Source organism: Delphinapterus leucas, chromosome 1, assembly GCF_059928025.1.
Source record: "Delphinapterus leucas isolate spDelLeu-1000000601 "Yukka" chromosome 1, BTC_Dleu_Yukka2, whole genome shotgun sequence".
In the NCBI taxonomy this organism is placed as follows: domain Eukaryota; kingdom Metazoa; phylum Chordata; class Mammalia; order Artiodactyla; family Monodontidae; genus Delphinapterus; species Delphinapterus leucas.
In genome coordinates, this window is record NC_143129.1 from 164,390,355 (window position 1) to 164,407,496 (window position 17,142).

The window sequence follows — 17,142 nt, forward strand, 5'->3', positions numbered from 1 at the left end:
TCCCCTCCTGCCTGAGTCTTGCCCTGTTCACTAGCCTCAAATGCTCCACCAGAATGTCCATCGCAAAGGACCATGTCACAGACTTAAATGCAGGTAGCCAGGAGTGGTGAGGTCGGGGGAGGGGTGGTGTGCTGGCCAAGGTGCTGAATTGTCATTGGCCACCAGGGCATGATGATTTCTCCTTACTCTGGGACACCTACAATTCTAGCCAGTGTCTCTGGGGAACAAGGGGTGATGGGAAGCAGAGCAGAAATCAGAAGTAGAGGGAGTGAGAGGGGGGAGGGGGAGGGGAGGGGGATGGAGAGGGAGGGGGGAGGGAGAGGGAAGGAGAGAGAAGTAGAGATGCATTCAGGAAGCACAGCCTCCAAAAAATAGCGGGGGGGGGGATACTTTTATTCTGAAATGTGCTCATTTTCCTTTTTTTTCTTTTCTGTCTGGATTAAATTATGTGGATTTTTGTTTACCCTAGATAGAGAAAAGAAGTCTTCCAACTTCTTTCAAAATTTTGACAGTTCTATCATATTTCTATTACAAAATGCCCCCCATTCACCCTAGGAATTCAGTGAACTAGGGGAAGAGTGGACACTTTGGACCAGAGGACCAGAGGCTTCCTACTCTGATGTCATGACAAGGGAGGGCCTTTCAAGAGGCTGGAGCCAGGGGAACAAAACCCAGGCCCTGGTGAGCTCCCCAAAACTGTGGGCCATGATGTGATCAAGTCTGAATGCTGGAGGATTTGGGGCTCCTCCAGCCCAATCCAGAGGCCCAGAGAGAGTTGGTTTCTAGCTCAAGGTCATATAGCACATGGCAGAGCCAAGGCCAGAAGCCAGGTGTCCTGGCTCCCAGGCACTGAGGAGGGAGAATGGCCAGCTGAGAGGGCCTCCCACCCAGGAAAGAGAAAGGAGCACAGAGGGCCAGCTGGGAGTGGGCAGGGGCAGGGCTGAGGTGGGTGGTGCTCGGAGGAGAAAGGTCCCCATAACTAAAAGGTCAGCGGGGTGTACGGGTGCCCTCAGAGTGGTGGCTCTAGCTCCTCGGCGAGGAAGAGGAGCAAAGCAGAGTCAGGAAGCCCTCTCTGGGGTGGAGTTAGCCCAGCTGAGCGTGCTAGCCAGCATCACAGATTCCACGATGGCCGTCATTTCACAGGTAAGAAAACTGAGGCCCAAAAGGAAAGTCACCAGCCCGTGAGGCAGAGCCAGGCCCAGACCCAGGTCTGCAGACTCACAGCCAGCGGCTCTTTCCACACAACCTTTAATCTCCCCGTTGTGGATGCTGATGCCTCCTCCCACCCCCTGGGAACCTGGCATTAGAGCAGAAGGAGAAGGGGAGTGGCTTGTGTCCCTGCAGCTCCAGGCACCAACAGTGGGTACCTTTCTCCATCTTCCTCCCCGAAGAGAATGGAGAATTGGCCTGGGCCTCCATAGCCCCTCCTCCAGGGCAGAGTCAGTCGGTGCCTACCCACACCTGGTACCTCCCTTTCTGGCAGCAGAGCCAGAGCCAGAACTAGCCACAGCAGGGACAAAGCCACCTGGGCAGCTACTGGAGCCACGGGGAGTCGCAGGTAAGTGAGGACACTGACCCGAGGGCATCCCCTGATTCCATGGCACTACTGTCAGCCCTGCTACCCCAGGGGGTCGGGGATTTGGAATTTTTTTTCCCCGGAGAAGGGGCTTTCCCTCACTCCCTGTAGGCTGAGCCCCTGGGCCTGCTTCCTCTGCCCACTGCACACCCCAGGCAAAGCCCCTCCATGACTAAGCTACCGGATCGACAAGCAAGGAATGGGGCCCTGGGGCCCAGAAGCGCTCCTCTGCCGCTGGGAAAAGCAGATAAGGGCCCCAGGGGGTCCCAGAAAAAGCAGAGGCCAGCTGGAGGTGTGTGCGTCCCACAGATGCAGACTGAGGGTTGAGATCTGGGCAAACCTGCTAAATTGGGAGGGGGCCCTGACTTGGTGCCTGACTCACCAGTGACCCTGGACAGCTCCTGGCACTGCCACCTTATGGGTGCCCACTCCTCGTTGGTTCAACAAGAGAGATGGGTGGCCATGGGCTACGGGGCAGCCCCCGGTTCTAAGGTTCTAACTTGAGGCAGCCTCGTGGAGTTTGTCCAGCAGTGCCCACCCCCTTCACCACCACCCCTTCTTCTTTAAGGGCCTCCCTCTGTCACACTTCCGGAATGCATTCCTCCATCCCTTTCGTTCCTCCAACAAAACTTACCCTCCTGTGTTCCTCGGGGTAACTGACTTATGGTTTGCAATGCCTCCCTCCCTGACCCATGCACATTTATAAGAGAAACCTCTTTTTTAAATATAAATAAATAAATTGATTTATTTATTTATGGCTGCATTGGGTCTGTTGCTGTGTGCGGGCTTTCTCTAGTTGCAGTGAGTGGGGGCTGCTCTTCGTTGCGGCACACGGGCTTTTCATTGTGGTCTTCTCTTGTTGTGGAGCATGGGCTGTAGGCGCGGGCTTCAGTAGTTGTGACACACAGGCTCAGTAGTTGTGGCTCGCGGGCTTATTTGCTCCGCGGCATGTGGGATCTTCCTGGACCAGGGCTCCAACCCGTGTCCCCTGCATTGGCAGGTGGATTCTTAACCACTGCGCCTCCAGGGAAGTCCCAGAAACCTCTCTTAAAGAGTAGCTAGTGGTGGGATTTCAGGCACCACACCAAGCAGGTGGGAGAAAGATAATAGTAGGGATAGGAAGGCAGAGGAGAACTCTTACGACTCCACATGGGCAGCACCACAGCAGCTGTTAATGTGTGGGCACAGACCCAGCAAGAAATGACCGTGGCTCCCATGCACCGAACTGATCCAAGTCCTACTCTTGGCCAAGCTTTCAGCCCTCATTCCCCCTCACCAATACCCAGCAGGCTAATGGTGACATAACAACTGCCTTTCTGTTTTGGGGGTCTCACGGTGGAGGAGAAAAAAATGGTGCATATAATGTTAGAATCAGAGCACTCAGAATGTTAGGATCCCAAATGGAAAATGTTAAGCAGATTCTGGTCCTTAACACCTCCGCTTTAGTAATACCCATCCGCCTCCTAGAATGCCCTTGCCCTCCTTTCCCTTCCTGTTGAAATCTTACTCATCCTTCACGTCCCATTCAAGGTGAAGCTGCCCTGGTTGTTCAGATCCGGCAGAACTCAATGCTCTGGACCCTTGTAGCACTTTGGGTCTTCCACTACCACTAGACCATGAGCATCCCGAAGCAGGGATCATGTTCCCTGGGGACATGGGTGCAGAGAGTGTCTCAGAAAATATTTGCTGGCTGGAACTTGTTAGGGCCCAAGCTGGAATCATCACTCCATCTCCAAGTTGGGAGAGAGCTTAGAGACTAGGGATGGCTCCTCCCTAAAGATGCCCAGGGTGAGCACACTGACCACCCCCAGCCAGACTGTGAACAGAAAGAACCAGGAAGAGCCGGCAAAGACTAGGGACACTGTTTGATTGTTTGTCTTTTTCTTTTTTCACTTATAAAATAACTTCTGCTTATTGCAAAAAATTCAAATAGATGTAAGACCATAAAACAGAAAATCCCCTCATCCCACTCCCAGGAGTCAACAGCTGTTTACGGTTTGGTGCAGGTCCTTCCAGGCATTCTTCCTCATGCATAAACAAAAATAGAATTTTCTTTTACAAAAATATGTTCACTCTTTATTTCCTATGAGTTCTGTAAATTCCTACAAATAGAATTTGTTGGTCAGATGGCTTGCTCATTTGAAACGTGTTGCTTTCCTAAGTAACTTTTTTTCTTATAACGTTCATTGTAGAAAATTTGGAAAATACAGTCAAGACACACAGAGTAAATATTACCCATCAACCACTGTTCAGAGATAACCACTCTGAACAGCTAGCGTTTGGGTGATAAGGTCTGCAGTTTTTATTTTCCATGTGAGTATTATTTACCAAAATCAAGCACACTCTCCTATTGTTCCATAGCCTATTTTTTTCTCCACTTATTTTTTTTCCATGCTGTTAAATAGTCTTCTACAGCATCAGTTTAATACAGTCAGGTTGTTTGACCTTGAGGGCCCGCCTAGAAGCCTGCTCTTTCTAAGCCCCATTCTGAGTAGGGAGCCTGCTACAACAGTGGGCCAGAACCTGTTGCTCCAGGGTGTAACCTTGGCCTGCCCCTACTTTCAGGAAGGGAAGGCCCAGGAAGGCCTTGAGCACCTGCTGCTTCCACCCCTCCTGAGCGAAGGCCCCAACACCTCACTGATGGGCTCAGAGCCCCCCTGTAACTTCTCCACTGCTGCCCACCGGTGCAGTAAGTAGATACCTGCCTTGCCCTTTCCTCGGCTGCTTTCCTGGACCCTTGGATCCTCCAATCCTGGGGGGTAGGGGACTTGGGTGATCCTGACCTTGAGGTGGAGAAGGGCCTCTGGAATCAAGTGGGGGGTGAGGGGAGGAGTGCCACTTGCCGTTGCACTTCAGCCAGCTCTTCAGCCAGCTTTCCCGCATACTGACCAGATTGGGGGAGGAACAGGGGCAGATGGAGGTGGGGGGAGGATGGGGGAAGGAGCTGAGCCACTTGAAAGTTTTCCAAAGCAAATACCCAATTTCCCAACCCAAGCCCATGCTCTGCCCCAGGAATTTACCAGCCAAATAGTGTGGAATTAAGTGTGATCTTGGACAAGACTCCTCCACCCTGGGCTAAGTTTAGGGGTGGGTCTCAGTCTCCTCACCAACATACCACAAGGTTCCTAAGGCACATTCCCAGCTCTAAAATTCTGTAACCCAATTCGAACCCACGTTTCCAAATGCTCTCTTTTCTCTTCAAGCCCCTGAACACCCTTATGATTTGTTAAATCTAATTGTACGCCAGGCCTTGAAGGATCATTAACAGAATGCATATTATTAGCTGTCATCTCATTTAATCCTTACAACAAGCCTGAGAGGAGGTACCATTTTATTCCCATTTTACAGATGAGAACACTAAGTCCAGAGAGTTAAGATGATTTTCCAATTAAGTGGTAAAGCTCAGATTTGAACCCAGGGCTGTGTGACTCCCAAACCCATATTCGTTATTATCCTCCCATACCCATACCACTGTGATGTGTGCAGGGATCATTCTTCCCTAGCTACAGTTGAGGAAACTGAGGCCAGAGAGGGGAGGTGAATTCCTCAAGGTCACACAGCATGTTCATGGCAGGTGAATCCAGGCTTTGTGCGTCCCAGCCCACCCTCACCTCCTACATAGCACTGACCAGTTTTCACAGAGGAAAGCTGGTGAACCAGAAACAGTCCTTGGACTGGAGCCAAATGCCCAGAACTGATTGGGGGTGGGGCAGTCAGGTGGGGAAGGCCGTGTTTGTTCAGCCCAGCCTGGGTCCACCCTCCCCCAGCTCCTTCCAGGGAAGTGTTGACTTTGGGCATGTCCCCAAGGAGAAAAGGTAGCATTACCTGTGGGTGGGGGAGGGCTGGGCCAGAGGAGCCGCATCCCCGCTCTCCTCCTAGAGAGTCCCACTGTCCTCTCCACTCCCTCACTCTCCCATTCAATTACTTACCTAACAAATCCCTACTGAGTGCCTACGGTGTGCTAGCACTGAGATGAGCAAGGACAGGTGCATCTCAGGTCTCCAGCAAAGAGCCAACAGTGACCAGACAGTCACAGCACACGTGCGGAGGGCTGGGCTAGAACAATAGGGGAGGTGCAGGAACTCAGAGAAGAGGGACCTGCTGCAGGAGGTTCCACAGAAGCTGAAACCTGCAGCATGAGTAACAGCTGGGGAAAGTGTTCCAGGAAGAGGGAACAGCATGTGCTAGGGATAGGAGTCCGGAAATGAGGTCATGTGGTTAAGGGTTGACTATGAGGCAAAGGGGTAGCCCCTGCATCTCACCTTCTCCATCTGGTAAATGGGAATAGCATCTTGCCAACCTGTATAAGTCAAGGTATATGAAGCACCTGGTGTTATTAGCATCACTTCTCTCCCTTTTAGTCCACAAACACGTACCAAGCAACAAGTGCCAAACACTGGGGAAAAGTATTTTTGGTTACTTGTCTAAGGTCACTCAATCTTTGCCTCCAAGCCTGTTCTTGCTCTGTACCATGCCTCCTCCAGACCTGGGAGCCCAGTATTGTGTGGGTCACAGCTACTGAGGGCAGGGGCACAGCCTGCCCCTGGGGAGCAGTCTACTACCGCTGCCCTGATGCCTCCATCCCTTCGGCCAGACGTGGGTGGCTTGCAGGCTGCAGTGATCATCATCCCAACCCTGCTCTCCTCGTCCACTCTGCTGGTCATAAGCTGCATCTTATGGAAGACCTGCCGTCGGTGGTCTCGACAGCACCACCCCAGCCTGCCATCCACATGAGGGACCCAGGTAAGTCACTCAAGGACCATAAGGACAGAGAGGTTCTATTTCAGCTTTATTCTTTGTCTTCCTTAAGAAGAGAAACTCTCCTTACTCTCTTGAGGCAACAAGGGATGATGTGCTGAGCTTGATGAAGCCTCACAGAGGCCACAACCACGTGTGGGGCCTCATAGTCTCCTGTACCCTTGTCCAGGTTCTGCTGGAAATTACTCATCAACCTCTCAGGTCAAGGAACTGTGGCCTTCATTAACTATGAGACCAAGGCTACCCTTGGCCACACACTGCCCCCCTAGTTCCCTGCGATGCCCCCTGCCTCGTGGGGCCTCCACAGGGAACCTGACCAAGGAGCAGGAAGTCCTCCTCCAGGGACTGGATGAGAGCACTCCCGGTTTCACCCAGTTGGGGTGTGGCTTATCATATCATCCGAGGCTTGCAGTCCTTAGAACTTTCCACTTCTCATATTTTTAAACACTCCCATCACCAGTGCTTTCCTGAGGTCATGGTGTTTCAGCTTATTACATGGTTCTTAGGGGGAACACAGCCCTAAGGCCCCTGACAGGCAAGGCTTGGATGGCATGGAAATTGCCTGATCCCTGGACCCCTGCCCGGCCTGGAGCCTCCTCTCTCCCTGTCTACCGCCTGAGCCCTGGGATTCAGAGGAGCAACAAAGTGAGGAAATGGGTTTCATGCAGCTAATACAAAAGCCCAGAATTCTCACCACTGCCCTAAGATCTCAGGATATCTGCTCTGTCTGCCAGCCACAGGTTCACGGCTTCTTCCATTCATCCAGTGACACTCAGGTGTGTACCATGTGCCGGGCATGCCAGGTGCTGGGTTTATAACAACAAATGAGACCCAGACTAATAATCTAGTGGCCGTAACAGAACAATGACAACAGAGTATGAGAAGCGCTTGGATGGGGTACAGGAGTCTGGGGGAGCATAAAGAAGAGACCACTAACTAGCCAGGGGAGGAGGGTTAAGGAAAGTTTCCAAGAAGTGGCATCTAAACTGACAACTGAAGGATGACTAGGTGCTTGCTGGAAGGAAGGTGGGAAAGGACAGTACCGGCAGAGGGAACAGGAAGTACAAGGTAAGGTGCTGGCAAACTATGGACCACTTTCTAGCTTTATAAATAAAGTTTTATTGAGATATAGTCATATCTATTCACTTACGTATTGTCTCTGACTGCTTTCGCTCTACACAGCAGAGTGGAATAGTTGTCAAAGAGACGCTATGGCTCACAAAGCATAAAGCATTTACTATCTGGCCCTTGACAGAAAAAGCTTGCTGACTCCTAGAGGCTAGAGTGCTTATACCGCCTTTTAGGAACATAGTATCTGGAGGGTTGAGGGTGGGAACTGTGCAGTAGTCAGCTCACAATGAGTCCTTCTTTCCTCAGCCACAGTGTATTGATCCAGGAGTAGACACACCGATTTAAACTGATCTAATCAGATTCTCTCTTCCTAGGAATTTGAAATGTGGAATGTGAGACCCAGAAATGGAGCTGAGTTACATCAAGGTCTGTGAACCTCTGCTGCTGAGGCCCTTAGAGCTGCCCTGCTCCTTTCCAGACCCATTCATCAACAATCCCTTTGATTCTGAAGCCCCTTGCAATCAATTCCCCAAACTTTTAATTTTCATTCCTTTCAAAGTCAGTTTCTGTTCAGTTTAATGAAAAAACTTTAACTAAAATTAACATAGTGCAGAGAGATGAAACTGGTGGGGTATACAGTCAGCATGGTCCACTATATGTATAATATGAGCCACGTATGTACTTTTACATTTTGTAGTAGCTACATTTTGAAAAGTAAAAAGAAATTAGTGAAATTAATTTTAATAATATTTTATTTCACCCAATATAGGCAAATATTATCATTTCAGTATATAGTCAATATTTTTAAATTGCTAATGAGATGTTTTACATTCTTCTCTTTGAACTATGTCTTTGAAATCTGGGGTGTATTTTACATTTATGGCACATCTCAAATCAGACTAGCCACATTCTGAGTACTCCATAGCCACATGAGGCTGGTGGCTAACATAATGGACAGCACAGATTAGAACCTTCAAGGCAGCAAAGGACCTGCTAAGAAGTCCTGGCTTCATTCTGAAAGCAGTGGGCATCCCCTGAAGAGATTCAAGCCAGGAAGTAACATGATAAGATATAGATAGATAGATAGATAGATAGATAGATAGATAGATAGATAGATATAGATAGATATAGATAGATATAGATAGATAGATAGATAGATAGATAGATAGATAGATAATTTTAGGAAGATCACTCTAGCTTCCACTTAAAGAATGGACTGGACAGGAATTGAGGCTAGAGTTAGGGAGATCGGCTAGGAGGAGTAGAAGAGAGAGGAGAGGTAAAGATTATGATGGTAGACTTTGGCAGCAGCAGCAGGAATATTAAGATACAGTGGAACTCAAGAGAGGCTTAGGAGGCAGGAGCAACATGTCTCATCATCATTGCTGCCCCTGCACACTAAATCTACTTCCCACCTGCACATCTTTGGGTATCTCCTCCCCATCACTCCATCCGACATATCTTCCTCCTTTCCTCTCTGGTGACCAAAGAGGCAAATCCTCCCCAATCTTTAAGGCATAGTCCAGGGTAGTTATGCATACACAGTGGTCCACAGTAGGAGATCAATTCACAAATGTTTCTTTCCTCCCTCAATGAAGTCTTCTCTGAATGCTCCTGCCCACACCTCACCTCCAATCCTGAAGTATGAAAGGCAGGAATATTGGCCCAATCTAGGGTAAGCTGGAGGTCCTGTCCTGAGAAGTTTCTGGCAACTCTAAGAGGAGTTTTCAGCTTCATGGGTGAAGGTGGAAAGTTATATTTAACCAGAGTTGTGGTTTTGCTAAGAGAGTACACATACAACAAATGAAAAAGAGGCAAGGAAGTAGAGGGTGAATGCAAGGGAGTGATGATAAAGATTAACCATGGAATTTCAGCTGGCATGGGAAACTCTAAGTGCTATTCACAAATATTCCAGTTCTCCAACCCCACCGCTTGCTTCTGGACTTTGGGTAGAAATGCACTTTCCGGTCCACTTGAGGCTAGGTATGGCCATGTGACTGGTTCTGGCCAATCAGATTACAGATTCTAGATGGAGCAGTTAATTGCCAACATGACCCTCCTGAGTTCTCTTTTCCTTCTCCCATAGTGACCAACATTATTTGAGATGGTGGCTTTTCCATCACCCTGGGTTTCTGACTATGAAAAGCAGAGCCTTCTATTGACCCACGATGTTCAAGTTGTGTGAGAAAGAAATAAATCTTTCTTCGTTGTATTAAAGCTAAAAATGTAAGCCTTAAATATAAGCCTGAAATATTGGGAGTATTTGTTACTGCAGCAGTACCTAGCCTATCCTGACTGATATAACTGGAGGAGAGGACATTAACAGGGAGAGAGCTAATGCAAAATGTAGGATTAATAGATTTCACTTCCTGGCATGGAAGGATTGATGGGGTCAGAACAGGAGGGAGAATAATTGGAAAGACATGGGGTATTGTTTAGAGCATTAGATTCATGATAAGGTCTAGGGTATGACCATGGAGTGAGTGCCTGAGGTACAGAGAGGACAAGATCTCTGAAGTAAGAAACTGAGAGAACAATGTTGGAAGGATCATCTCTGTGTATATTGAAATCGTCAAAGATTAAGACAGAAGCAATGTTGGAGAGAGCAAGAACCAGAAGCCAAAAATCTTGTTTCTCTTCCTGCAATGAAGATAGGAATGCCATGAAGGCAGAGACTTTTGTGCTCACTTTTACATCCCCAGTGCCTGGGATAGTGCCTGGTACAGAGAAGGCACTTAATACATATTTGCTGAATGAATGACCGGATGAAGGGGAGAGTAGTATACCATACACTTTGACAAGAAAACCTAATTCAGGGAAGAGAGTTCCCTCCAGTTCTTACTCCCTTGATTCTATTTTTCTGCAGTACTTTTTCCCCAGACCACAGTGACTGTTCTCTTTGTCCAACCTAGAGTCTGCTTGTTGATCTATCTTGTTGTTGCCAGAAATCTCAAGGAGCTACTTTTTAAACTCATCCCCAGTGGCCTGCATGCTGGCAACTCTAGCTAACACCACCCCCCGTGTTACCAAACACTGGTGTTGCTCTCTCCTCCACCTCCTCCATCATTCCCACATCCAGCTCCATTGCCAAATGTCTTTCCTTTGTTTCCAGACCTATCTCAAATCCGTTCCCTGCTCTTTACCCCCACAGCTGCTGCCCCAATCCAGATTCTCATCATCTCTTCCCTGACCTAGAACAAGTGTCCCCTCCTAATCCCCCCCGATTTCTCTTTGCTTCTAATCCCTCTCTATTAGCTAGTTAACTATTGCTGCATTAAAATTACCTTAAATTTTTGTTAAAAATTAAAACCACAAATATTTATTACCTCAAAGTTTCTGTGGGTCAGGAATCTGGGCATGGCTTAGGGGTGCCTCTGGCTCAGGGTCTCTCACACGGCTGCCACCAAGTGCTGGCCAGGGCTACAGTCATGCCAACGCTCACCTGGAGGAGGATCTACCTCCAAGCTCACTTATGTGGCTATTAGAAGTCCTCAAGTCCTTACTAGTGGACAGAAACATCAGTTCCTGGACACCTAAACCTCTCCATAGGGAAGCTTGCAACATGGCAGATGTCTTCCCTAAGAGCACGTGAGCAAGAAAGAGAAGGTGCCAAAGACAGAAGTTACAGTCTTTTTGTAATCTAATCTCAGAAATGGTAACCCATCACTTCTAACATATTCTATTCATTAGAATGGAATCAATAAGCCCAGTCCATACTCAAGGAGAGAGAATCATATCAGTATGTGAACACTATGGTTTGGGATCACTGGGGACATCTTAGAGCCTGCCTACCACAACCTCATCACTGCCTCCTAGTGAGCCACCTAAAGTGCAAAGCTGATCTCTTCTCTCCCTTTCTCAGAAACTTCTGTTAACTTGCTGATACTAGGACATAACCCTTCATAATATTCCTCAATCACTATTTCATTCTCATCTTCCATCCTGTACTCCAGTTCCTAAGAAAGAGCTCTGAATTATCGCACTTCTATCCCTTTACACCCCACTTCCCTGGTTTGGAATGCTTCCCTCCACCTCCCCAGACTTTTCTACCTGGCCAACTCCTACTCACCCATCAAGGTTTCTGCTTCCATCCATTGCTTCTGCCAAGTCCATCCTAACTTCTAGCAGGCAGTTACGTCTATCCCTAATCAGACTTCCCTTGGCACCCTGTGCTTTCCACTAACACACCACTTAGCACACCAAATTATAATTATCTCCACTTGGATCTCAAAGTCGACATGTTCAGAAGTTCGTTTCTGCTGATTTTTATATCAATGAAATTTAGCAGGAGATGGATCTTGCAGCCTCACCATCTTCAATGGAGATGTATAGAACTAGTTATAGAATCTCACCATCTTAACTGGCATTACTAAATGCCCAGAGAGCAGTCATTTTGTAATAGTGTCCTACTAAATAAATACATGTGCTGCTCTAAAGGCAATTCTGGTCCACACAGGCTTCCATAGGAAGAGGGCTGGGTGAGTATGACTGGGAGGTTCTTCCAGAGTAGGCAGAGATGCTTCCCAACCTGCCTCCACTAGTTACTATCTATTCTAGACAAGTTACATCATATCTAAGCCTCAGTTTCCTAATTTATAAATGGAAATAACCTAAGTGGTTCCTATGGTGACCACAGATCAGCAGCTATTCTGAGCACTTTAAATATGTTAATTTATTTAATCCTTAGAATTAGGATATGCGGTAGGTGTATTACTCCATTTTACAGATGGCAGAAACTGTGGCACAGAAAACACAGGTAATAACTGGCAGAGCCAGGATTCCAACACAGGCACTGAGGAGTCGGAGTCTGTGTCATAATATCCACTTCACAGGTTAGTGCGGATTAAACGAAAAAGTGCGAATCAAGGTCGAGGGCAGGGCATGGCACACAGTGAGTACTCTTTATTATTTTAAAACGTGAAACACCTTGGCCTGCAAGAATTCTTGCAAAGCCCATGATTTTCTGCGTGAATTCATCGGGTGTCTCCTGTAGGGAATGAAATGGATGAGTGGGGAGGACACCGGGGACGAGCCTCCCAAGATCAATACAGCTCCCTTGCCCCGTTACTCAGGGATGCTCCTACTTTGTAAGGCGAAGCGGAAGTAGCTGGTGGGCAAAAGCCCAGTTCCGGTGTTACTGCGGGCCTTTCTAGCCGGGCAGGGGCCTGGTAGCCCCCTTGCCTGCCTCCTGCGTGCCAACAGGACCCCTTGCTCGTGGGGGCCCGCCCTCGGCGAAGGTTTGATTTTCCACTGGTGGAGGCTGCGGAGGGCGTCTGTCCGTCCTTCAGCCAACGGACTCGGCTGTCTCTTCTCGCTGTTCGGTAGAGTCCTCCTCCGCTCAAGCAGAGGGCGCCAGAAGACGGGCCTCTAAGCCTGGGAGGCTCTCTGACACGGAAGTGACGTCACGCCGCCGGAAATCCGCGTCCGCCGGGACTCCGGGGTGTGACGGGTAGTTGAAGCGGCTGAAAGCTGAGCGTGTAAGGTTACGTTAGGAGGTGTTGAAGGGTATCGTTTCCACGCTGGTTAGGCTCGGAGGCTCAGATGAGAAAAGTGAGCTCCTGGAGACAGAGGCTTGTTCATATTCACCCAGCGAGAACCTCTCCCGAGACCAGCGCGCTTCGCACACGACTCCTTTTAGCGGAGGAACGGCCTTGGGGTGGTTTGCTCCGCCTGAGGAGTCCCTGAGGCAAGTGTCACAGGAATACCCGCATTGCACAGATGGGGTAAACGAACCCAGAGAGAGACAGGGACTTACAGGGTAGGGTTGCCGGATTTAGCAGCTAAAATTCAGGACGCCCAGTTAAAGTTGAAGTTCAGGGGAACAACAGTGCTTTAGTATAAGGATACGCCTAATAGTCATGGGTCATACGTTTACTGAAAAAGTAGCCGTCGTTTTCTGAATTCAGATTTAACTGGGCGTCCCATATTTTGTGTGGCAATCCTACCTCACGGTCACCCAGCTGAGTGGAAGAGCAGAAAGAGCTTTTGAGACATCCTGTATGCCTCCCCACTTAAGGCTCACTAGTGTGTGGACCCGCGCCCCTCCTGGGTGCAACCCTGGAAGTCTGCAGCGACCCCAGCTCGTTCCAGTTAGTGGCCTGCCCTTCGCAGGATCTAGGCTGCTGTTCAGCAGCTGAGGAGTAGGGGTCAGATACCCCTGCCTTGAGGTTCAGGGGTAACCCCCCCCCCCGCCACCATCCTCCAAGACTAGTTTATTCGAAGACACTAAGCACTTACTCTGTGCTAAGCACAAACCCAGGCTCCAGATGACACTGGCAAGTAGGAGAAATATTCCCTGTCTTTGTGGAATTAACAGATTTGCGGGGAGACGAGTAGAAAGATTACTATACATTGCGATCAACAGTTCTTTAATATGGGTAAATGCAGCACGCTGTGAAAGCACAGAGGTGCAATATCCAGGCAGAGCGTAAGAGAAAAGGGAGATACGCAAGCTGAGACTTGAAAGGTTCATTCAACTTATTTGTTGCATATTTGTTTGTGGGCAGTGCTTTAGGCACTAGGAGCACGGCAGTAAACAAACATATCTCTGCCCTTAAGAGCCTAAGTCTAAGTAAAATGCATGTCAGATGATGAGCTGTGGGGTGCAGGAGTAAAAGGTGAGGCTACGGAGGGGATCATGGGATACTGGGTTGGGAGTATCACAGTTGTAAAGAGCGTGGTCAGGAGGGCCTCACTGAGAAGGTAACGTGAGCAAAGATCTGAAGGTGTGAGGGAGAAAGATCATGGAGCTATTTGGGGTTATAAGGAAATGTGCCTGGTGTGTTAGAGGAACACAAAGAGAGGAATGATGTACTGCCTCCAGTATGATAGCTTTCTCAGGGATTTTCAGTGACAACTTTGACAGTGTATTTCTTGCCTTAAATACTGCCTTTAGAATCTAATTTCTGTAAAATGTGACTCCACATAATTAGCTGGGGGGCCACTTTAAATAGGGTGTACAGAAAAGGCCTTTCTGAGAAGGTGACATTTAACGTGAGCCCTTTAAGATAGGGATGAGTCAGCCCTGGAGAAGCTGGAAGAAGAGCTATTTAGGCAGAGGGAACAGCAAGGGCAAAGGTCTGGAAGCAGGAAAGAACTCAGTAGACGTGAGGAACTGAAAAGAGGCCAGTAGGCTGGTGCATGGTGAGAAGAGTGGCAGGAGATGAGGTTGGAAAGTGGGCGGAGATCTCAGGCAATTTAACTTTCATTGGCCTCACAGTGGGAATCCACCGGAGGATTTTCAGCAGAGGATTGACAAGATCGGATTCATGTTTCAAAAAGATCCCTCTGTTAGGAGCTTACATCAGATAATTTTGTAGGTTAAGTTTACACGGGCTTAGCTACTCATGCCCTAGGTGCCAGGAAGAGGGTTTAAAATGGAGCAAAGGGTCGACTGGGAACTCACATCCTGTTGCCTTCTGTATGGTCCCTTTACAGCTGGAATGAGTGGGGGGGGGGAGCCGGGGGACACCCGGGGACACCCAGAGAGCCACCATCTCCCTCCTGAGCAGGGGTGGACAGAGATGACAACTTGTGTCCCTTGGACCCCCATCAGGCTCCCTGGCTGGACCCGCCTTAAAAAGGCTGGGGGGTGAAGGAGGGTGAAGTGCATGCTACCACCAGCCCACTAGGTCTTCCTCGGCCCCTTTTGAATACGCTTTCAATTATCCTCTCAAAGGCCCTGTCATGCTTCTGTTCCAGAAGCATATAGGGCTGCCTGCTGCCTGCAGAATTAAGTTCAGACTCCTTGCTCTGTTGTTCGATTTGTAGGACTGAGCCCTTAACCTGTGGGATCTGATTCTCTTAGGTAGGTAGTGTCAGAATTGAGTGGAGTTGTAGGACGCCCGGCTGGTGTCTGAGAATTGCTTGGTGGTGTGGGAAAAAAAAACACACACATTGTACTAGGCTTACCCAGTGAGAAGCTCAAGTGAAGATATAAAAACAATCGCAATGAAATGTCTAGACCAGGCAAGTCCACAGAGATGGAAAATAGATTCGTGGGTGCCAGGGCTGGGGGAGGGGAGAATGGGGAGTGACTGCTAGTGGATATGGGGTTTCTTATTGAGGTAATTAACATGTTCTAGAATTAGGTAGTGGTGATGGTTGCACAAACTCTGTGAATATACTAAAAACCACCGAATTCTACACTTTGAAAGGGTGAATTTTAAGGCATGTGAATTATATCTCAATTTTTTTTTAATTGCAGAAGAAAAATCTTTAGGGTCACCAGTAGCAGCTGGGGGAACTCTAAAATCTGAACTCGTTTGCTAAGCGGCTCACACACCCCAGTTGCATAGCTTGAGACCCTAGCAATGTGAAGTCCTGAAGAGAACTGCCAGTGTCTGAGGAGACATGAGCATCAGAGCCGTTGGCACTGGATGTGGCAGTAGTCTGTGGCCAACCATGTTCTAACAATTACTGCCTGAATAAGCAAAACCAACCAGCACATATTTGCATTACTCTGATTGCTTTGCTGACCTGCAAGGAGAGGAAGGGTACGGGGTCTCCTCAGAACCTCCCAGGGACCCACCTCTTTGCTCTTTATCTTTGGTATGAATTTCCAAAAGTGGTGTCAAATATTCAGTTTTCCCCACTTTGGGCCGGGACTTAAGCGGGCTGTTGGGTTCACACAGAAGTCCCTCACCAGCCATGAGCTGCAGCCCCGGTGCCGCACAGAGACAACCGTGACCCCGACCCCAGACCCTGACAGCTCCCCCTTCCTCACGAAGCCAGGCATGGAAGCTTGTGAAGACGAGAGAGATGAGTTAGAGAAGCTGGGTGCCAGTGGGAGGTGCCCACACTGCAGCGGGTCAGGACTGAAGCAGAGGGCATGGGGTTATCATAGTAGGGTGGGGAAGTCTCGGCCCTGGCCTCACCCAGGCTGCTTCGTGGACTGAACCGCCGGGTTCCACTGGCGTATTAAACAACCTAAATATTTATTCGCTTCATATTTACAAAGGTGGGAAGCACACCAAGGGAGACCCCAAGAACACCCCCATACCTGGCTGACCAGGCCCCTGGCGCTGCAGAGGAGGCAGACACAACTGGGAGGGACAGGATTTATGTTGCATACTTGAACTACAGGGAGCGTAAGACTGGTCCTATTTACAGGGCAGAAACACTGCAGGGGGAGCGTGGGGCCGGCAGAGCGAGCGCCGGAGTCCTGGCCAGAGGGTGCTCCTAATCGCCACCTTCCCCTCCGCTCCCAGAGGCGTCTCTGCGGCCCCGCTGGGGTTCTCCGGGGGCGGGGGGACAGGCCCCGCTCACATGATGCTCGCCGGGGTGAAGACAGGGCCCATGCACAAGGTGTCTGTGATCTCCCAGCCACAGGACAGAGGCCTGCACGTGCCCTCGGCGTCCTCGTCCTGTTCTGCAGGCAGCAGCTGCCCTCGCAGGACTTCCCTGCAAGTGAGAGGGGGTCCCTGGAGGCAGCCAGCACGGGGCCCGCAGGCCAGGCACTGGTGGCTGCTGCACTGGAAGACCTGGCGCCACTGGGGCCGCAGAACCCAGGGGCAGGGGAAGGCCTGCTGCCCCTTCTTCCTCCGCTGCTCCCTTCTCCCCCATAGTCTACCCCCACAAGGGAGAGGAACCCACGTTCATTGATATGCCCACTATTGGGCCAGGCACTTTGCTTACAGTATCTAGTATCCTCCCAAAACCCTGTAAGGGTGACATTATCGACCCCATTTTACTCTGAGGAAATTGAGACTCAGAAGTTACCTGCCCAAGGTCACATC

The 17,142-nt window shown here is 49.4% G+C and overlaps 1 protein-coding gene and 1 long non-coding RNA gene across 10 annotated transcripts in view; one reads left to right on the top strand and one right to left on the bottom strand.

Moving 5' to 3' along the window:
* Positions 1-336: 336 nt before the first annotated feature.
* On the top strand, positions 337-13,091 carry LOC149750797 (uncharacterized). The gene is made up of 2 exons (XR_016387889.1): positions 337-6,319; positions 7,780-13,091. It is a non-coding gene; the product is annotated as an uncharacterized LOC149750797 (long non-coding RNA).
* Positions 13,092-16,322: 3,231 nt separating this feature from the next.
* The window catches only part of AZIN2 (antizyme inhibitor 2), a 34,451-nt gene continuing 33,631 nt past the window's right edge, over positions 16,323-17,142 (bottom strand). For all 9 annotated transcript variants that reach the window (XM_022575146.2, XM_022575148.2, XM_022575141.2 and 6 more), the window contains one exon: positions 16,323-16,807. In XM_022575146.2, the coding sequence (XP_022430854.1) occupies positions 16,669-16,807 (139 nt within the window). In that variant the 3' untranslated portion in view covers positions 16,323-16,668. The remainder of the gene's footprint in view (positions 16,808-17,142) is intronic.